This window comes from Chaetura pelagica, unplaced genomic scaffold (genome assembly GCF_000747805.2).
Source record: "Chaetura pelagica isolate M959 unplaced genomic scaffold, ChaPel_1.0 scaffold341, whole genome shotgun sequence".
Taxonomy (NCBI): Eukaryota; Metazoa; Chordata; class Aves; order Apodiformes; family Apodidae; genus Chaetura; species Chaetura pelagica.
In genome coordinates this window covers 1,281,428-1,296,794 of record NW_009952151.1, presented here as the reverse complement: position 1 = coordinate 1,296,794, position 15,367 = coordinate 1,281,428, and the positions used below count along the sequence as shown (strand labels likewise).

Genomic DNA, 15,367 nt, shown 5'->3' with positions numbered 1-15,367 from the left:
CTCTTCTCGTTCAGTCTGGCACCTCTTCTCATGTGTTCCCTGCCAGGCCTCAGCAGCATGTGATGAGCAGAGGAATCCTTGGCTCAGGCAGGCCGGGCTGCATGGCCCCGCTGGTGCACGCACTGGGTGTGGGAGTTCATGCCTGTCCCCTTCTGGCTGAGAATCCTCCTCCTTATCTCCCCTTACATCCAGATTGACTCATGCCAGAAAAGGAGGGAGAAAATGGCACTTTTAGAAATTCAAATTTAAGGAGGTTTTCATCTTCTGAAATATTTTCATCTTATTTGAATATTCTTGCTGAAAAACAGGTCTTTGGATACAAGCGTGCAGCGAGCAGGGGGCTTTGAGTGTGTCAGGTCTGCTGTCTCCCATGTAGATACTGAGCTGCTTTTGAGTTATGTGGCTAACCTGGCAGGAGGCTTGCAGCTGCAGGTGGAGATGAGAAGACAGGGTCAGGTCCAGTGTGCAATGAGGGCTCTTCTGGCTACTGCTGTGTGTGCATCCGTGATAATGTAAAAATTGGCTTTCCCATTTGTGTTTTTAACATGTATTTGGCTGCACAAACTAAGCATTTGCTAATTGGTAGCATAGGGTGAAGTGCATCCTACAGCAGTTTTGTGGCTAACAGTGTCTTCATGTCTTTTACAGAGAAATGAATGAATATAAATACTCCTAAAATAAATGTCAAAGCTCTTTGCTAACTTCATTGAGTCCAGAGTTTCATTCCTTCCACGGAGGACTTCCATGAGTCTTCCCAGCAGCTCATGGAGAACATAATACATCCCTGATGTTAAAATACATACATATAGATGCAGTCATGCACAGACTCACACGTACATACGTACAGCACAGTAACAGGTTCAAAAGATCTATCTTAATTTTATATGCAGCGTGTGAATAGGTGTGGGTGTGTGTTAATGTATTTTGGTAGGATGAGAAGTGTTTCTCCAGAGGCCTGAGATGTATGCTGAACAAAAAAAGAATATTAATTTGCCTGGGTGAAAGAAGCAGCATCTATAGAGATGTACTGAAGAGCCTCCTCCTCCTTGTGGTTTATTTTATGTGTCCATCCTGTGGAGCTTGTGACTCGTGTCATTTTCCTGTGCATGAGGATGAGGCAATCAGCCTGAAAGACAATTTTTTTATTTTTTCATTTTTTAATCAGCAGGGACAGAAAAAAACCCAATGGGCAAGTGTTAGTGTGGCTGCTTCCCCCCCCCACTTCTTTACCTCAGTGGGTTCTCAAGTGCTTTGTTCATGTCAGATCAAAGGTTGGCTGTACTTCAGTCAGCATTGCAGCTCTTAGATCTCACGGGCCTCTCCCTGGAATCATGGGCTCTCACCGTCGTGGGATGAGGTGTCCAACGAGCACCATGAATCACACAGAGGATGGGGACAGGTGCATGTAGGAAAGCTGTTGGTGAGGTTTTATGTATTTTTGTTGTTAGTTTATGATTTAAAATAGGAAAAAAAGTTTTTTGAGTTGTTGACATGTCTTCCTTCAATGTTTCCTTGGCTCCAGCCCTCAATTCCTGCAGTGTTAACAAGGGGGGCTGCGAGCAGGAGTGTGTTCAGCTTGGTGAAGACCGATACAAGTGCCAGTGCCAGCCAGGCTACCAGCTGAAGAGAGATGCCAAATCCTGTGAGGGTAAGTCCTGTGCTATCTGCCTGGAGACACACATTAAAGGCAATTCAAAAGACCCCAGGATAGTGCTTCAGGTCATTGTATTCATTCATATTTCGCCCTGCTTGCTAAAAGCATCTTTAGGAATCTCTTATGAACAGGATTAAAATGACACGTTTGAGATGGTAGTTCATGTTAGTTCACAACTTTGAACAGGATTTTTGCCTCATAGACTCCTGGCTGTTTGTTGCACACTGGCAATGATGACATAGGTTAGGAACGTAATAGTGTTTTTAATTCTAACATTTTATTACTCAGCATGCTGTATTTAGAGTTGGCCTGTAGAACATGTTTTATTCTGCATAAAACCTTTTCTCTGTCTGCTTTTGGATTCTGTTGCTCCTAATCATAGTCTGATTCATTCATCCTCCCCTTCAGGTTTCTAAGCAAACAGTCTCTCAAGCAGAACAGAAATGCTGCCTTTGGGTTTGATTGTTCCGTTGTGTTTCTTTTTTCTCTCATATATCTTAACAGATTCATCAGTTTTTTAAGGTAACTCCCCCCTCTTCCCCAACACAAACTCACACACATGCTACCCTTGAACATGCCAGAGAAAGATAGGGCCAAATGTATGGATTTATTGCACTAAAATTCCTGTCACAAAACCGTTTCCATATGGCTCCTCTTCTGCTCAAAGATTTTATATGCTGTGTATGAAGTGTAAGTAAATCCTGCTGTTCAACTTGCTTCCAACTCATGCTGTGGGCAACGAGCACTTGGCCTTCAGTGCTGGCCTCCCTGAGTCCTGCCCTCCACAGAGACAGCACATAGGGCACTTCAGTGAGCATCTAAAGCCAGCTCTTCTGTCTCTCATGGAGTGGCTGCGTTTTGTCCCTGAGATTGTCAGAAAGAGCTGGAAAAGGGGAGCATTAGTGGGGAGAAGGCATCAGAGACCTTGCTCTGCTGTTCTCCAGCCTGTTCCCAAACCTCTCACGGCTCCTCCCCTGCCTCTGGCCCTTGAGATGTCCTCCAGCAAGCCAGCTGGATGTGCAGACTCCTGTGTAAAAGTTTTGGTGCTTTTTTACAGTGCTGTGGTGAGACAAAGGTTGGATGGACAGGGGCTGAGTGTGTCAATGCCTGGGTGGGTGGAAGTTGTCCCTTGGGTGGTCATGGAGCAGTTCAAACCTTCATGTGCCACTTGGTGCTCTGCCTTAGCTAAGCAGCAAAAGGAACAGGCTCGGTCCCCAAACTGGTGAGGTTTTGCCACTGTGACAGCAGCTGTGGCCACTTGTTCCCTCTCATCATGGGGCTGATAAGCGTCAGCCACCCACCAAAGGCAACAGTTTGTCACCAGCCAGTAATTACTGAACTGTGGAGAAGGGGTCACCCTTGTTCATGGTGGTGTAAATCAAAATATAACAGTGCAGCCCCCCCAGGAGGACAGCTGTGGGCAGTGGAAGGAGAATCTGTCTCCCAAGGGGAGATCGAATGGCAAAGTAGGATGACCTTAGTGAATAAACACCTGGAAAAGAAAGGTGCTAGTTAAGCTGATGGGCAAGATTTTTTCAGGAAAAAATGAGCATAAAGTAGCCATGGATACATTTGGGTTGGCATTATAGATGTTTTAAATAGAGAAGGTGGGAGGAGGTGAGTCTGGCTGCTTTCAATTTCCAACCAGAAAGGATAGCTGCTGTAGTGCTAGGTTGGACAGAGAAACAACAGCATTATGAGAGTGTTTATACCAGCAGACATAGGGCCCAATTCTCTTTCTTTAGAGTGTTCTAGAGGTCATGGCAGATAGAACTGGAGAACTAGACTCTGGTCTTTACAACCTTGCAGTGAAGGTCTGGAAGGTCCGAGCACTTGCACTGCGCATACTCAGGCTTCACCAAAAGCATTACTGCCATCCCAGGCTTTTTCAGGTGAGGTTCCTGCATGTCCTGGGACATCTAGGAAGTGAAACAGTTCCAACAAATTTTTTGCCATAGTGTTTAACAGCTTGGAATAGAGCTTTGTAGGTTGGAGTTTGTTATCCACTAAAATTATTAAGTCAAACAATAAGAGCCAAATGTGTAGGAAAAAGAACACAAGACTTATTTTTAGCTTTTCCTGAAACCTCCCTATAACAGGAAGGAACAGATATGTCAGTGGAAAACAAATTAATCAGTGGTTGCCTTATGTCGTGAAGACCTTCCCTTTACAAACTTTCATCTTGTCTAAGGACTTCCAAGTCTGCTATCTTTGTTCAAATCACTATGTTTACTAACATCTACCCTATAATTTGTTGTTTGTCATGTCACAGAGCATTACAAGTTTTACTCTATGCTGTAATCATTCTCAAATTAAAGCTTCAGATCCTCCGAAAGCCTTTATAATATGCAAGTTTATCAGGTGCTGTTTGATAGTGGTGTCATTTAATTTGTCCAAATAGAAAAAGAATCAGCAAATAACTCAATATTTCATATCAGCAAGGAATGAGTTCTTGTTTGAAGGTAAATCCTTTGTAGACTGGAAATTGTCAAACTGCCAAGCCAAGTTGTCAGCCTCAAAAGTGTCACGTATGAAGTGCTGCTGTCCCTTGGAAACCTATTTGCAACCTCTTGTGTTTAAAGTCCAACAGAAAATTTCAGTTCTACATCCTTAACACTGTTTCTTGGGGTTTTTGTATGCTGTCAAGTCAAACTCTAAGCCTGCAGACTTGTATGGTTATGTTCTTAAGATGCCAGGAGGTGAAATGAGGGAATTTGAAGGTGTTCTGGGTCAACGTCCTCCTCTGTGAAATCGTGGCAGAAAATGCCACTGGCTACACAGAAAAGTGAAAATTGAAGGAAGTGAAAACAACCCCACCCCATATTTAGATGCACCTGCATGAAGCAGAGATCTTACTCCTTTATTCCTTCTGCATAGCTCTAGTAAAATTCTAAAACTGAATTACAGCTTGAGTTGAAAGGAAGTAGGCCTAACTTTTGAAAAGCTTTATTTGTAACCAAGCAGAACTCGAGAGGACAAACTTTCAAATATGTCCTCCAAATTTGCCTATGGAATGTCGTTCACCATGTGCTTCTGTAACTAGTACTCTGCACTGAAACCTAAGCCTTGTGCAGAATATCAGATTTTGGTATGAAAACTCTGGCTCTGAACCCAAATCAGACATATCCAGACAGTCCAAATAGGTCTATTTTTTATGTGTGCAAAGTCTTTATTTGGGCAAATACATCAGTATGCTTCCAGCAGGTATGTATTCCTGAAATAAGCCCTTAAAACACAGTGAGATCATTGAGGTGGAGACTTCTGCAGAGACTTCATAAAGAGTGTTTCTAAATATTTGACACTTAGATTGGCTTATCCTTGAAAAATGGTATGTTATTTTAAAATATATAAATTAGAAATGCTGTGCAACATGAAGAGCATATGTTTTTAGACTGAAGGAGCTCTTTTGGTGCTCTTCAGCATTGATTTCCCCTCGAGACTTTTAAATACACATTGCTCCGTGGCAAATTCCATTGTTGTATATGTTTATGGGTTCACACACATTGGAGGACTAATTGCTATTGTTTAGAGGGACTCTTGAAATCTACTCGGTAACAGCAAAAGAAGAATAAAATGAACTTTTCTTGTTCTACTTCCACGGAGTAAGACGAGACCAGTTTCCCGCTGTTTAAAGTGTTGCTGGTGCTGTATGAGAAATGCTGGCCAGCCAGAGAGAATATAGCACACAGAGAAACAGCTTCACTATGCACCAAGTTCTGTCAAAATTTTTTTTTTTTTTGGACTAATCTCTTACAGCTGCAGTAATCTTCGTTGCTAGTTGCAACGATGGCAGGTAAGACCATTTTCAGACAAACCCGTGACCTTTCAGTTGACAGTGTGCTCTAATTGGTTTCAGTGCTAGACTCCTGTGCAAGTAGGAATGGAGGATGCTCACAAACCTGTCAAAATGAGAGAGGAGCTGCCAAATGTGGGTGTCATCCAGGGTATTATCTTTCTGCAGACAAAAAATCCTGTTTAGGTAAGAAACTATAGACTGTATTGGGAAGAGAGGTGTTAATCAGTGCTCTTACTGAGCTTTTAGGGGAAGGGAGGATGCTGTACAAATATACATATGCATTTTGGAACAGTGTTTCTCTCTGTGATATTTATGTCAGCTGATAGTCTTGAAGGACCGTTTTAATAATGCAGATTACTCTGATCTCTTAAATCATTTTTTCTAGCAACTGTAGATGCCATAGTGTTGTTCTTGTAGGGTCCCTTTAAAATAATGCCCCAGATACAGCTCCTGGAAAATTGGTTCAAGTAACTCTCTGAACCAGGTCACTGAAAACCTATTTAGAATTCAAAGGGGTTTTTAGTTGGAGAACTGTTTCCATATTAATAGAGAAACTACTGTGAAGGAAGAAATCATGAAGTGTAAGATTTCCAAAGCAAGGAGCTTAAAAAGTTGAATTCCAAAGTCCTGTATTTAGTCTGGGATTTTCAAAAGAATCTAAAGCATTTCTGACCCAAAATGTGGGGAATTAGAGACCAAAATACCTGCTTTTTTCTATCAATATGATGCCTGGGAGCAAGATAGTTTATCAGTTTTATGAAGCAAAAAGCACTTTTGGACTTCATGGTACAAGAATTTTGTTAACGGCATTGTCAGAATCAGGGTGTGTATCCAGACACTAAATTTAAATTCCTTCTTTTGAAAACTTGGCCAAAGTTTGGCCAATACTGAAATTGTTGCCTTATCTCTACAGAGTACTGGGTGCTTTGTAAAATGCTTTCTTCTACCCTGAGTTTTATACTCAGTTGCCTATAAGCCCTTCTGCGAGAAACAAAGCACACCTCAGTGCTTCCCCCTCTCTCTGGGATCACTCATGAGTAAAGCTGCTGAAAAAACAGAGTATTTTCAAATAGTGTAGACACTTCATTGATGATTGGTAGAGGGGTTTAATGCTGGGATCAGCATTTTACTCATTTTATCTCAGATACACATAGACGATTCTGTTAATTTATGTTTAAATGAAAGCACTAGGTAACTTGTTATATACTGGAAAAATTTTCTTCCTGACCTCACGGCAACAGTCTTTTGAATCCTTAAGCATCATGTCTTACCATGGATATACAATTATTGTTTTTTCTCTTAGAAGTTATTCAACATCTTTTGCAAAATTCAAGCTGATATTTGACTCTCTGGAAACTGAGCTAGAAGAAAACGGAGGGCAACTGAAGTGTGACACTTCAGCTATTAGCTCTGTTTTTCAAGATATGGAGAATCATGCAGGATGGTGGATGTGGTTCAGTTTTCCAACGTTTTATTTTCATTTTTCTATTAAAAAAAAAAAGAAAAAAGAAAAACTGAAAAGAAGAAGGACATTTACAACATTTGCCAACACACTGTACTTGCAAAATGCCAGTTAATTACAGAAAAAGGAGAAACGGCTCCTTTTATTCTAAACAGCAGCTACTCACGTTGCTGCTTCAGAGAAGCTGTCATTTATCCTGAAATTTTCATGAGTCGATGTGTGGTGGTTGCACTGCCTGAGGCCTCTTTTTTGCAAGAAGGCTGATTGCATTTGTAAAGCTGCTTGTGTTCAAGTACAAGGGACCAGGAGTACTGCACTGATCACAGCACATATGGAGAAAGAAAATTGTCAGCAAGTGGTTTGCTGTGGTAAAAATGTGGGGAGCTGCACACTGGACTGGTCTGTCCTGTGTGTGAGACACTGACCCAGAAGCAGTGCCATAAATAATCTGTATTTGGCAAGTGACATGTCAGAACAAGAGAAGGAGGGAAGGAGGTACGTTAGGGGTTTGCCATGTGCAAGACAATGCCAGTCTGGGCAGAGAGGTTGGTGTTTTGGTGTTTTCTACAGCTGTGCTCCACAGCAGCAGTATTTACTACAAGTTTTTGCTTTGCCTTTTTTTTCTTTTTCTTTTTCTCTCTTTTTTTTTTTTTTTTTTTTAGTAGTTATTCCTTAAAAGCATTTTTGTAGTCACTGAGATTTTAGGAAAATGGATGTCTTTGGTGGCATTTACCTTCGAAATAAAGACCAGTGAGTGTAAAGCTGAGGAACAGCCTGCTTGACAAAGGACTGGGTGAAGAACAGTCTCCCCACCGTTTTTCTTCTGTTAAAGGTGGGCTGAAACTCCTCTGATTCAAGGAGGTGCTTCCCTGCTGGACTTCTGTGGAAGAAGCTGCAGGGTTTAGGGATGTGACAGAGAAGATCTGTCTCCATTGTACCTGCTGAGACCCAGCCACCACTTAATCCAAATCCTGTGAGATTCAGGAAATAATTAGATATTTTCTGCTCCATCAATTTAAAAATAATGTTTGTGAGGACCTAGTGATAATTTTAGGGTACTGGGAGATAGGAGTTCTTCATGTGGCTTTTTTTGTCATTGCGCTTCTTGTAGGAATAATAAACAAGCTACTTGGGCTGATACTGTAAATATAATGTCTGATGTTGTAAATATTCACATTGAAAAGTTCAAAGTCAGCTGTGTTTAGAAAAAAAGAATGTTTTGGAGAACAGTGTTGTGAGTTCAGTGTTTCTGCATTCAGCAGATGCTGTCATTTGTAAACTAACATCAGGATGCTCTGTTCAGTGGATGGTTGGAACTACAGCCGTGTGCGTAGAGCAATATTATTTTGTATTTTAATATTCAAACAAATGTCTCTGCCTTTCTCTCTCCTTCCTAGACATTGATGAGTGTGCAGAAGGGAGAGCCAGGTGTGCTCATCGTTGTGTGAACACTCTGGGATCCTTCACCTGTGTCTGTAATCCTGGCTTCGAGCTGGGGGCTGATGGAAAACAGTGCTACCGTAAGTGATGCTTGTACACCTTTGCATTTCAGGCCATCTTATCTACAAACTGCTCTGCTTCTCTGTTAATTCAGTTGGATTAGCACTCCCAGCAAAATAAATGCATGCAAAAGCTCAAGCTTAATACTATTTTCTTAATCTTCTGCTGGTTTTGCAGATTCATACATTCCTAAGCCTGTGTTCAGACCTTAATTGCTACATTTCAAACTGCAAATAGCCCTGTTGGTTTATCTTCAGAGTCTGGTCAATTCTATTGCAGAGCTACCAAAATATTGTGCTTCTATGAAATGTATTCATTTCTGCCCTCCTCCTGGGTTTTTTTAATATGCTGGATCTGATGCAAAACAAAGCCAACATGATGGTCTGCCCTGTCTGTCTAGATTTACTTATATTTCTCCTGATATTATTGACACTGTTAAGTAGATACTTTAAAATATATATATATATAAAAGCAAGCAAGATAGGAAATGAAAAAAATACTTGAACAACTTTTCTTTCCCAAACTAAAATGGTACCGAGCCAAATTGTCTTTCCTCATATCTTCACCTCTTGCCAGTGGGGTTTCTTAATCATGCTGCTCTTGAGAAGGGGGCTGACTCTCAACACTGTTAGTTGATAGGTGATCCCTGGGCTGTCCTTGAGGGCAACTTTAGATTAATAAAGGAGGTGATGTGGAAAAGTTGGTGTTATTATGGACCTAACATAAGCTTGCTGGAATGCAGACAAAATCATGACCTGTTCTAGCAAGGAGATGGGCAAAGATCATTCCATCTAATAATGCTGTGCAAGAAATTTCAGCAGAATTTCCTTAGGAAAATATGCTGCATGCCAGAGGATGAATGCTTTCCTTAAGAATGTATGTGTAAGAAATACTTAATAAGGGTGAAAATCAGTTTCAAAGCATAAACATACATTAAAACCAAAAACCAATTATGGGAGAGACATCCTGGAGAATTATTTCATTAGGTGATGGGGAACTGTGAGTAGTGCAATGGCAGAGGAAATGCAATTAATATATAGGTATGAAATGATCTCTTATGAGGATAAGAAAGTTGTTTAGACCACTTAGATTTCATTCTGGTTTTCTGATGATATTTTTCCTCTATGTTCAGCAAATCTCTGGGGATAGTGATTCTCTGTGCCTTGTGTACAATATTACAGAGCAAACAATAAAAGTAAAAAACAATCTGCATATATTTATGATTAGGATTATCCCAGTGTTTGAGCAATTCACGATCTTTGTTTATTTGTTCATTTCCCCAGTGGCAAGGGGAAGAGCTGTCGCTCCAGTTTTGCTGATGAAGTACTGAAGCACAATAAACAATGAAGAGAGTGTGTAAAGTCAGATCCTGTGTTTGATTATTGTGTTTCCTAAGCCCCATCATAACACACTGGACAGGAAACTATATTTCTTCTCTCTGGTGCAAATAATTATACTGTGCAAGAGATGTAGTCCTCAATAGATATCCTTCTAATTTATACCCTCTTCCAGCAAGCCTTGCATTTCTTGTCACTGGGCAGTTTTCTCCCTGGGGGAAAAAAAAGTGGTAGGATCAGAGCTGCTGACACAGATGTGCCCACGAGCCATCACAGTGGGGAAATGCCATCTTTCTGTACCAGACCTGATGGCACCACTCTGAGCTGGGGCATTTCTGGAAGTTCGGTGGCTCCTTTAGAGAGAGTGTTTCTCTGTTCTCCCACATAGTATGTGGAATTCATTCCAACCGCTCTGTAACAAAACAATTGGGCTAATTCTTCAAGAGAAACTTTATAATTTTCTTTTCATCCTAAAGAAATCATTTAATGAAGTACCTTGGTGGGAAAGAGACGGATAGATGTTTTCTTTCCTCTGTGAGGGTTTTCACTGGACCTGGACAAAATGTTGTGAGGACTGCCCACTGCAGTGGAGAGCAGGAGGGTGGGATGGTTTGTCAGGGTGAAGAGGGCTACTGACAACTTTGTACCAACATCCTGCCTCAATTGTAGGGGGACAAAGTCTCATCAGAGTAGCTCTTATGCACATCTTTCAAGGGATGTGCAGATTGTTTTCCTTCATGGTTAGGTGTCAGGCTTGGCCACAGGGATCTGCTATGAAAATTTTAAGGCATATGTGTTTAGTATATGTTTCAGAACCCAATTCTTTCCCATTGCCATATGAAACTAAAAGCTTCTCTTTGGACAGCAGAAGCAGTCTGGGTTGAGATTAACCACCTGGGGTCTTCAGATGGTTCCTGTCCTCTGGGGCAAGGGCAGGACTTGCTGTTAGGTTCAAGCAAAGTATAAATCTCAGGAAACCAGTGAATACTCCCAAGCAAAGTATAAATCTTAGGAAACCAGCAAATGCTCCTGTAACAGGCAGAGTGCTGAAACAGTGAGCTGGCTTCAAGTTACTGGAGTCAAGAGCATCCGCTGTCCTGACACAAGGAGACAAATACCTGGAGTTCAGTGACTCCAAAGCATGCTCTTCTCAGGTGCTGGAGCTGAGCTTGTATTTCCTGCTACAGCAGTCAGCTTATGGATGCTTTTCTATAGCAGGCTAATTCTCCAGTGACTCCCCCCCATGCTTACTTTTTAACATCCTTTCAATTTATTTCTCCACGAGGCATCGAGATGGAAATTGTCGACAGCTGCCAGGACAGCAACGGCGGCTGCTCCCACCGCTGCGAGCACACGACGGCGGGACCGCGCTGCTCCTGCCACCGCGGCTATCGCCTCCATGCCGATGGCAAAACCTGCACAGGTAATTCATGGGGTGGGGACGGAGGAGCTGGGGTGGGTCTGTCTGCAAGGGGAGCCTGCAGGAGAGCTGTGGCTCAAGGAGATGCCTTCCCATCCCCCACCTTTCTCCTACAAGTTGTAATTAATACTGTCCTCTGGTGCTTTCTCAGCTGCTGCTCCAGCCTGCCTTGCTCTGTGTGTTTGCTGGGCTTATTAATTAAGAAAGGAAGGAACTCTGCCTCCCAAACAGAAGATGCATCAGTGCATCACTGTGGTGGGATCTCATCGTGACCAGCCCAAGCATCACTCACCTGGTTTTTTTCCTTCTGTTATTCACCCAGCAGCTGGGAAGAGGCTTGACTCTGGCTGGGAGTGGTAGCTCTGCAGTTCTGAAGTTCTTCGTGCACAAACTCCACTTTGGGTTATGGAAGCTGCCCTATTTCCATCAGATTTGCTCAGTGATGAGATAGCACTTCTAGCTATGAGAAGTCTCACTTCAGAAGTGAAAGAAATAGTTAGATTTGTTTTTATTTCAAGAGAAGAGCTTAAATATTCCTTCATGTTTTATGTAATTTTATAGTGTGACTCTTTTTTTTCTTACGGCTTTTGCTATGTAAACTGTATCTCATTGTGGTTTAGGCTTGTTGTCACTATGCCATTAAAATTTTAAGACTAGCCAAGAGAAGGAAGGGGGAAAAAAATAAGGCATCACACAGCAATATAGTAAGACATGAGGAGAGGTGGAGAGCAGGAGCTCTGGTGAATGTGAGAGGCATTACAGACAAGAAGGGTCTTGCAACAGAAAAAGCCAAGTAAAGGAGACAGGAAGGAATAGGGGAGAAGGAAAGCACCGAGATCTGCAAGGATGGTTGATCCTGGAGCTCAAAAAATTAAAGAAATGAAGACAAGAGAGGTAGATTTGGACTCAGTACCTCACAGAGGTGGGATGGGTCTCATTGTGTACAGATGAGAGGAGGCAGAGCAGCCTCCTGCCCGCACCCCAGCTCAGTGACCTGCTGATGGAGATTTCAGAGGGAAGCAGTCTGGCCACAGGGAGGGAACTGAGAGCACAGAGTAAGGGTTTGGCAAGGCTGAGGACATGAAAAACTGCTCTGAACAGCAAAAATCTTCTTTTTGTTGGATGCACATTTCTCATTCCTACACAGACAAGGGGCTGTTGCTAGACACCAGAGCAAGGCATCATCTGACATACTGCAGAGGAGCTCGGCTTGTGACATTTCTGGAAAACACTCTGTGCTCAAATAACCTGCATTAATCATCTTCATGCTGACCTCCTCACCTCAACTGATTAATTACATTTTCTTTCTCCTCTTTCTCCTGTCGGTGTTTCCTAATAATGTTGGTACTCCTTCCAAGGTTAATTGAGACACTGACCTTTCCCATCTGCGGCTGCTCATCTGGGTAACATTCCAAAGCCTTTTGCAGACTCAGCATTGACAAGGTGGCCCTTGATGGCCACCAACCTGCTCAGCAGGCTGCAAGGGCTGAGATCAGCAGAGAGGCTGCAGTGAAAAGATAACAGCTCAATTCTTGTATCTAATCACCACAACAGCACTGTTGATGATACCAATTTTCAGATGGACACAGGGCAGGATAAGGCAATGGCCAATTAGTTATCAAAATGGGGAAGTTAGTTATCAAAAGCTACAATTGAACCTAGCAGGCTGCTGGTGTCCAGCAACACATTGTTGGATCAGAGCTTTGTTTTGCTGTTAGTTTGCATTGAATAAGGTTGAATGTAAAAAAAAGTCCAAATGATTAAATGTAGATTTCTGTTGAAGAGATGGTATTTATGGGCTGGTGAGACACAGTTCTTGTCTGTTTTGTAAATCACCTTGTGGTAACTAAGACTTGCAGAAAAGATGCCTCTCCCTGGATGTGGAGGGTGTTGGCTACAGTGGGAGAAGGTAGAAGACAGCTGCTGTCACTGTTCAGACAGCGTTTTATGTGGGTGAAGGGACAGGAAGACACAGAAAGGCATGTGCTGAAAACCACAGGAGCTGCCGAGCTAAATGGTGGCTGCAGCCCAGAAAATGCCCAAGGGCTGAAGGAACTGCCCCTTCCTTGCAGAGCTGGATGAGTGTGAGACCGGAGAGGCCTGCTGCTCCCAGTTCTGTGTCAACTACGCGGGCAGCTACGAGTGTGCCTGCAGAGCAGGGTTCCAGCTCGGCGCCGACGGCTGCGCCTGCCACGGTGAGTGCTTTCATACCTGTGGCTCGGTCTGAGCACAAAAGTAGGAAGAAAAAATGCCATTCAAGCTCATTCCGGGGCTTTGTGGGCATTTCCTAGTAACAGAATCGCTTTCCATATGCCAGATGTGCTGATAAGGTTTACAAATGTGAAATTTCCACTTTGTAAGAATACAGCAATAACCCAGCATCCAGCATGGAGAAGTGGGTCTGTGGGAGACAAGGCATCAGAGAAGAACTTTCCTCCTCTCTCCAAGGACATTGTATATTGATGTGTGTTAAAGACTACTTAACCAAAGGATCAAGTGAGCTTAACAGCTTGACACAGCTGTTTTCACTTGAGACAAAATCATAGGTGAAAGAATCTCTTCCATGCTGCCCTGTTTGAGTGTTTCAATGTCTCTAAACCTAGTGAGAAATGGACAGCCTCAAGTACTAAGAAAATCAGTTTTTCTTATGTGCAGAATAATTTTTCAGATGCACCCAGGCATAGAGCACACTCTCCAAGTAAAGGTACTGGCATTTAATCAGTGTTCATATCTGTTTTTTCTAGATGTGGATGAATGTCACGTTGATAATGGCAACTGTGACCATTTCTGTGTCAATTCTCTGGGGTCATATGAATGTGCATGTAAGGAGGGTTACAGGCTTGGTGCTAACAGATGGTCCTGCATCGGTAAGTAATTTTTATACCTTGAAGGGCATCAAGTATTTCCCTCTGATTTAAAATGCAAATTCAAAACTTAAGATTTTCCCCAAACCCTGGGATTTTGGGAGCCCAACTCAAGCCATCTCTGAACATGGCTAGGGCAGAGCTATCTGCAACACATGGATCCCAAGTTCATCCTCAAGTAATGGGTTTTGCCAAAGATTAATGAGAGATGAACACTTAAATCCCTTGGACATATTTGAAAAACCTAAACCTTGTGCTTTAGAAATAAATACTATTTTGACAGTTTGCCTGCACTATTTGATGAAGTTTAACATCCTGTGGAAAAAAGGTAGCCAGGCAAGTTTTCCACTAAAGTCAATGCTGTGATTCTGGATTTCTGCCAGTGTAACCAGTACAGAGTTTAGCCTAGCAACTTAATTTTATAACCAAGTTTTAGTACCTGCTAAACCTTGGCCAGAGTTTGATATTTTAACCAACTTCAAAAAGAAAACCAACTGGTTTCCCATCATTTTAAGGCTCAAATTTTAGCTTTTCTGAAAATAAATTGGACAGCCAACCTCACTCTGTATTCATCATCTCCAAAGTGAGCTAGAGTAATGACCTTCATTACCTAAAAATAATCTCAAACTTCAAGTGAGGAAAATTACAGCCTTCATTTAATTTCTTTGGACTCTCCAAGACCAGAGTTTATTTCCAGAAAAAAGAAAGAAAAGGGAAAGGCTTTCCTCCCTCCCCCCAACCTTTTCTCTTTTTTGAATAGCAGAAGCTCTGTTTATAACTACAGATGAGAAAATGAATTGACTGCAACTGCTGTGCAGACTGCATGGGAGTGTAGCTGGAAAACAGACCAGCGTAATAAAAATAAAATGTAAATGAAAGTGTCATGGAGGAGGAGTTGTGACCAGGTCCTGATGGCATGTTTGTGTGTCAGCCCTAGATGCAGAGGAGGTGGATGTGGAGGAGGCAACGGGGTTTGCTGGGGCTCCAGGGCTGCAGTTCAGAGGTGCTCCCCAGCTCCTTCACTATGCTCTTGATTCCCTCTACAAGGATGAAGACCTTCGAGGAGAGCTCACCCTGGTGCACAGGGTTGGTGAGTGTACAGGCATCACTTTTAGCCATCACAGCAAACGGGGGAAATAATCTCAGAAAGAGGATTTGGGGTGAGGGTAACACTGAGCTGGCTGGGTCTAAGCCATCAGGAAGAGCAGAGGAGGGAGAGCATCAGTTCTACTTTCTGCCTGTCCTCCATACCAGCAGGGAGGAGGCATCACCACATGTCCATCCCAAATGGGATATGTTTGGGGAACAGAAAGACCCCTCAGTCATGGCTGCTG

The 15,367-nt window shown here is 42.5% G+C and overlaps 1 protein-coding gene across 1 annotated transcript in view; it reads left to right on the top strand.

The window, feature by feature from the left end:
* LOC104396990 (multiple epidermal growth factor-like domains protein 6) overlaps positions 1-15,367 on the top strand; it is a 174,015-nt gene that overhangs the window by 116,359 nt on the left and 42,289 nt on the right. The window contains 7 exon segments of the mRNA XM_010006906.1: positions 1,484-1,648; positions 5,511-5,633; positions 8,310-8,432; positions 11,035-11,172; positions 13,242-13,364; positions 13,914-14,036; positions 14,971-15,123. Coding sequence (XP_010005208.1) covers positions 1,484-1,648; positions 5,511-5,633; positions 8,310-8,432; positions 11,035-11,172; positions 13,242-13,364; positions 13,914-14,036; positions 14,971-15,123 — 948 coding nt within the window.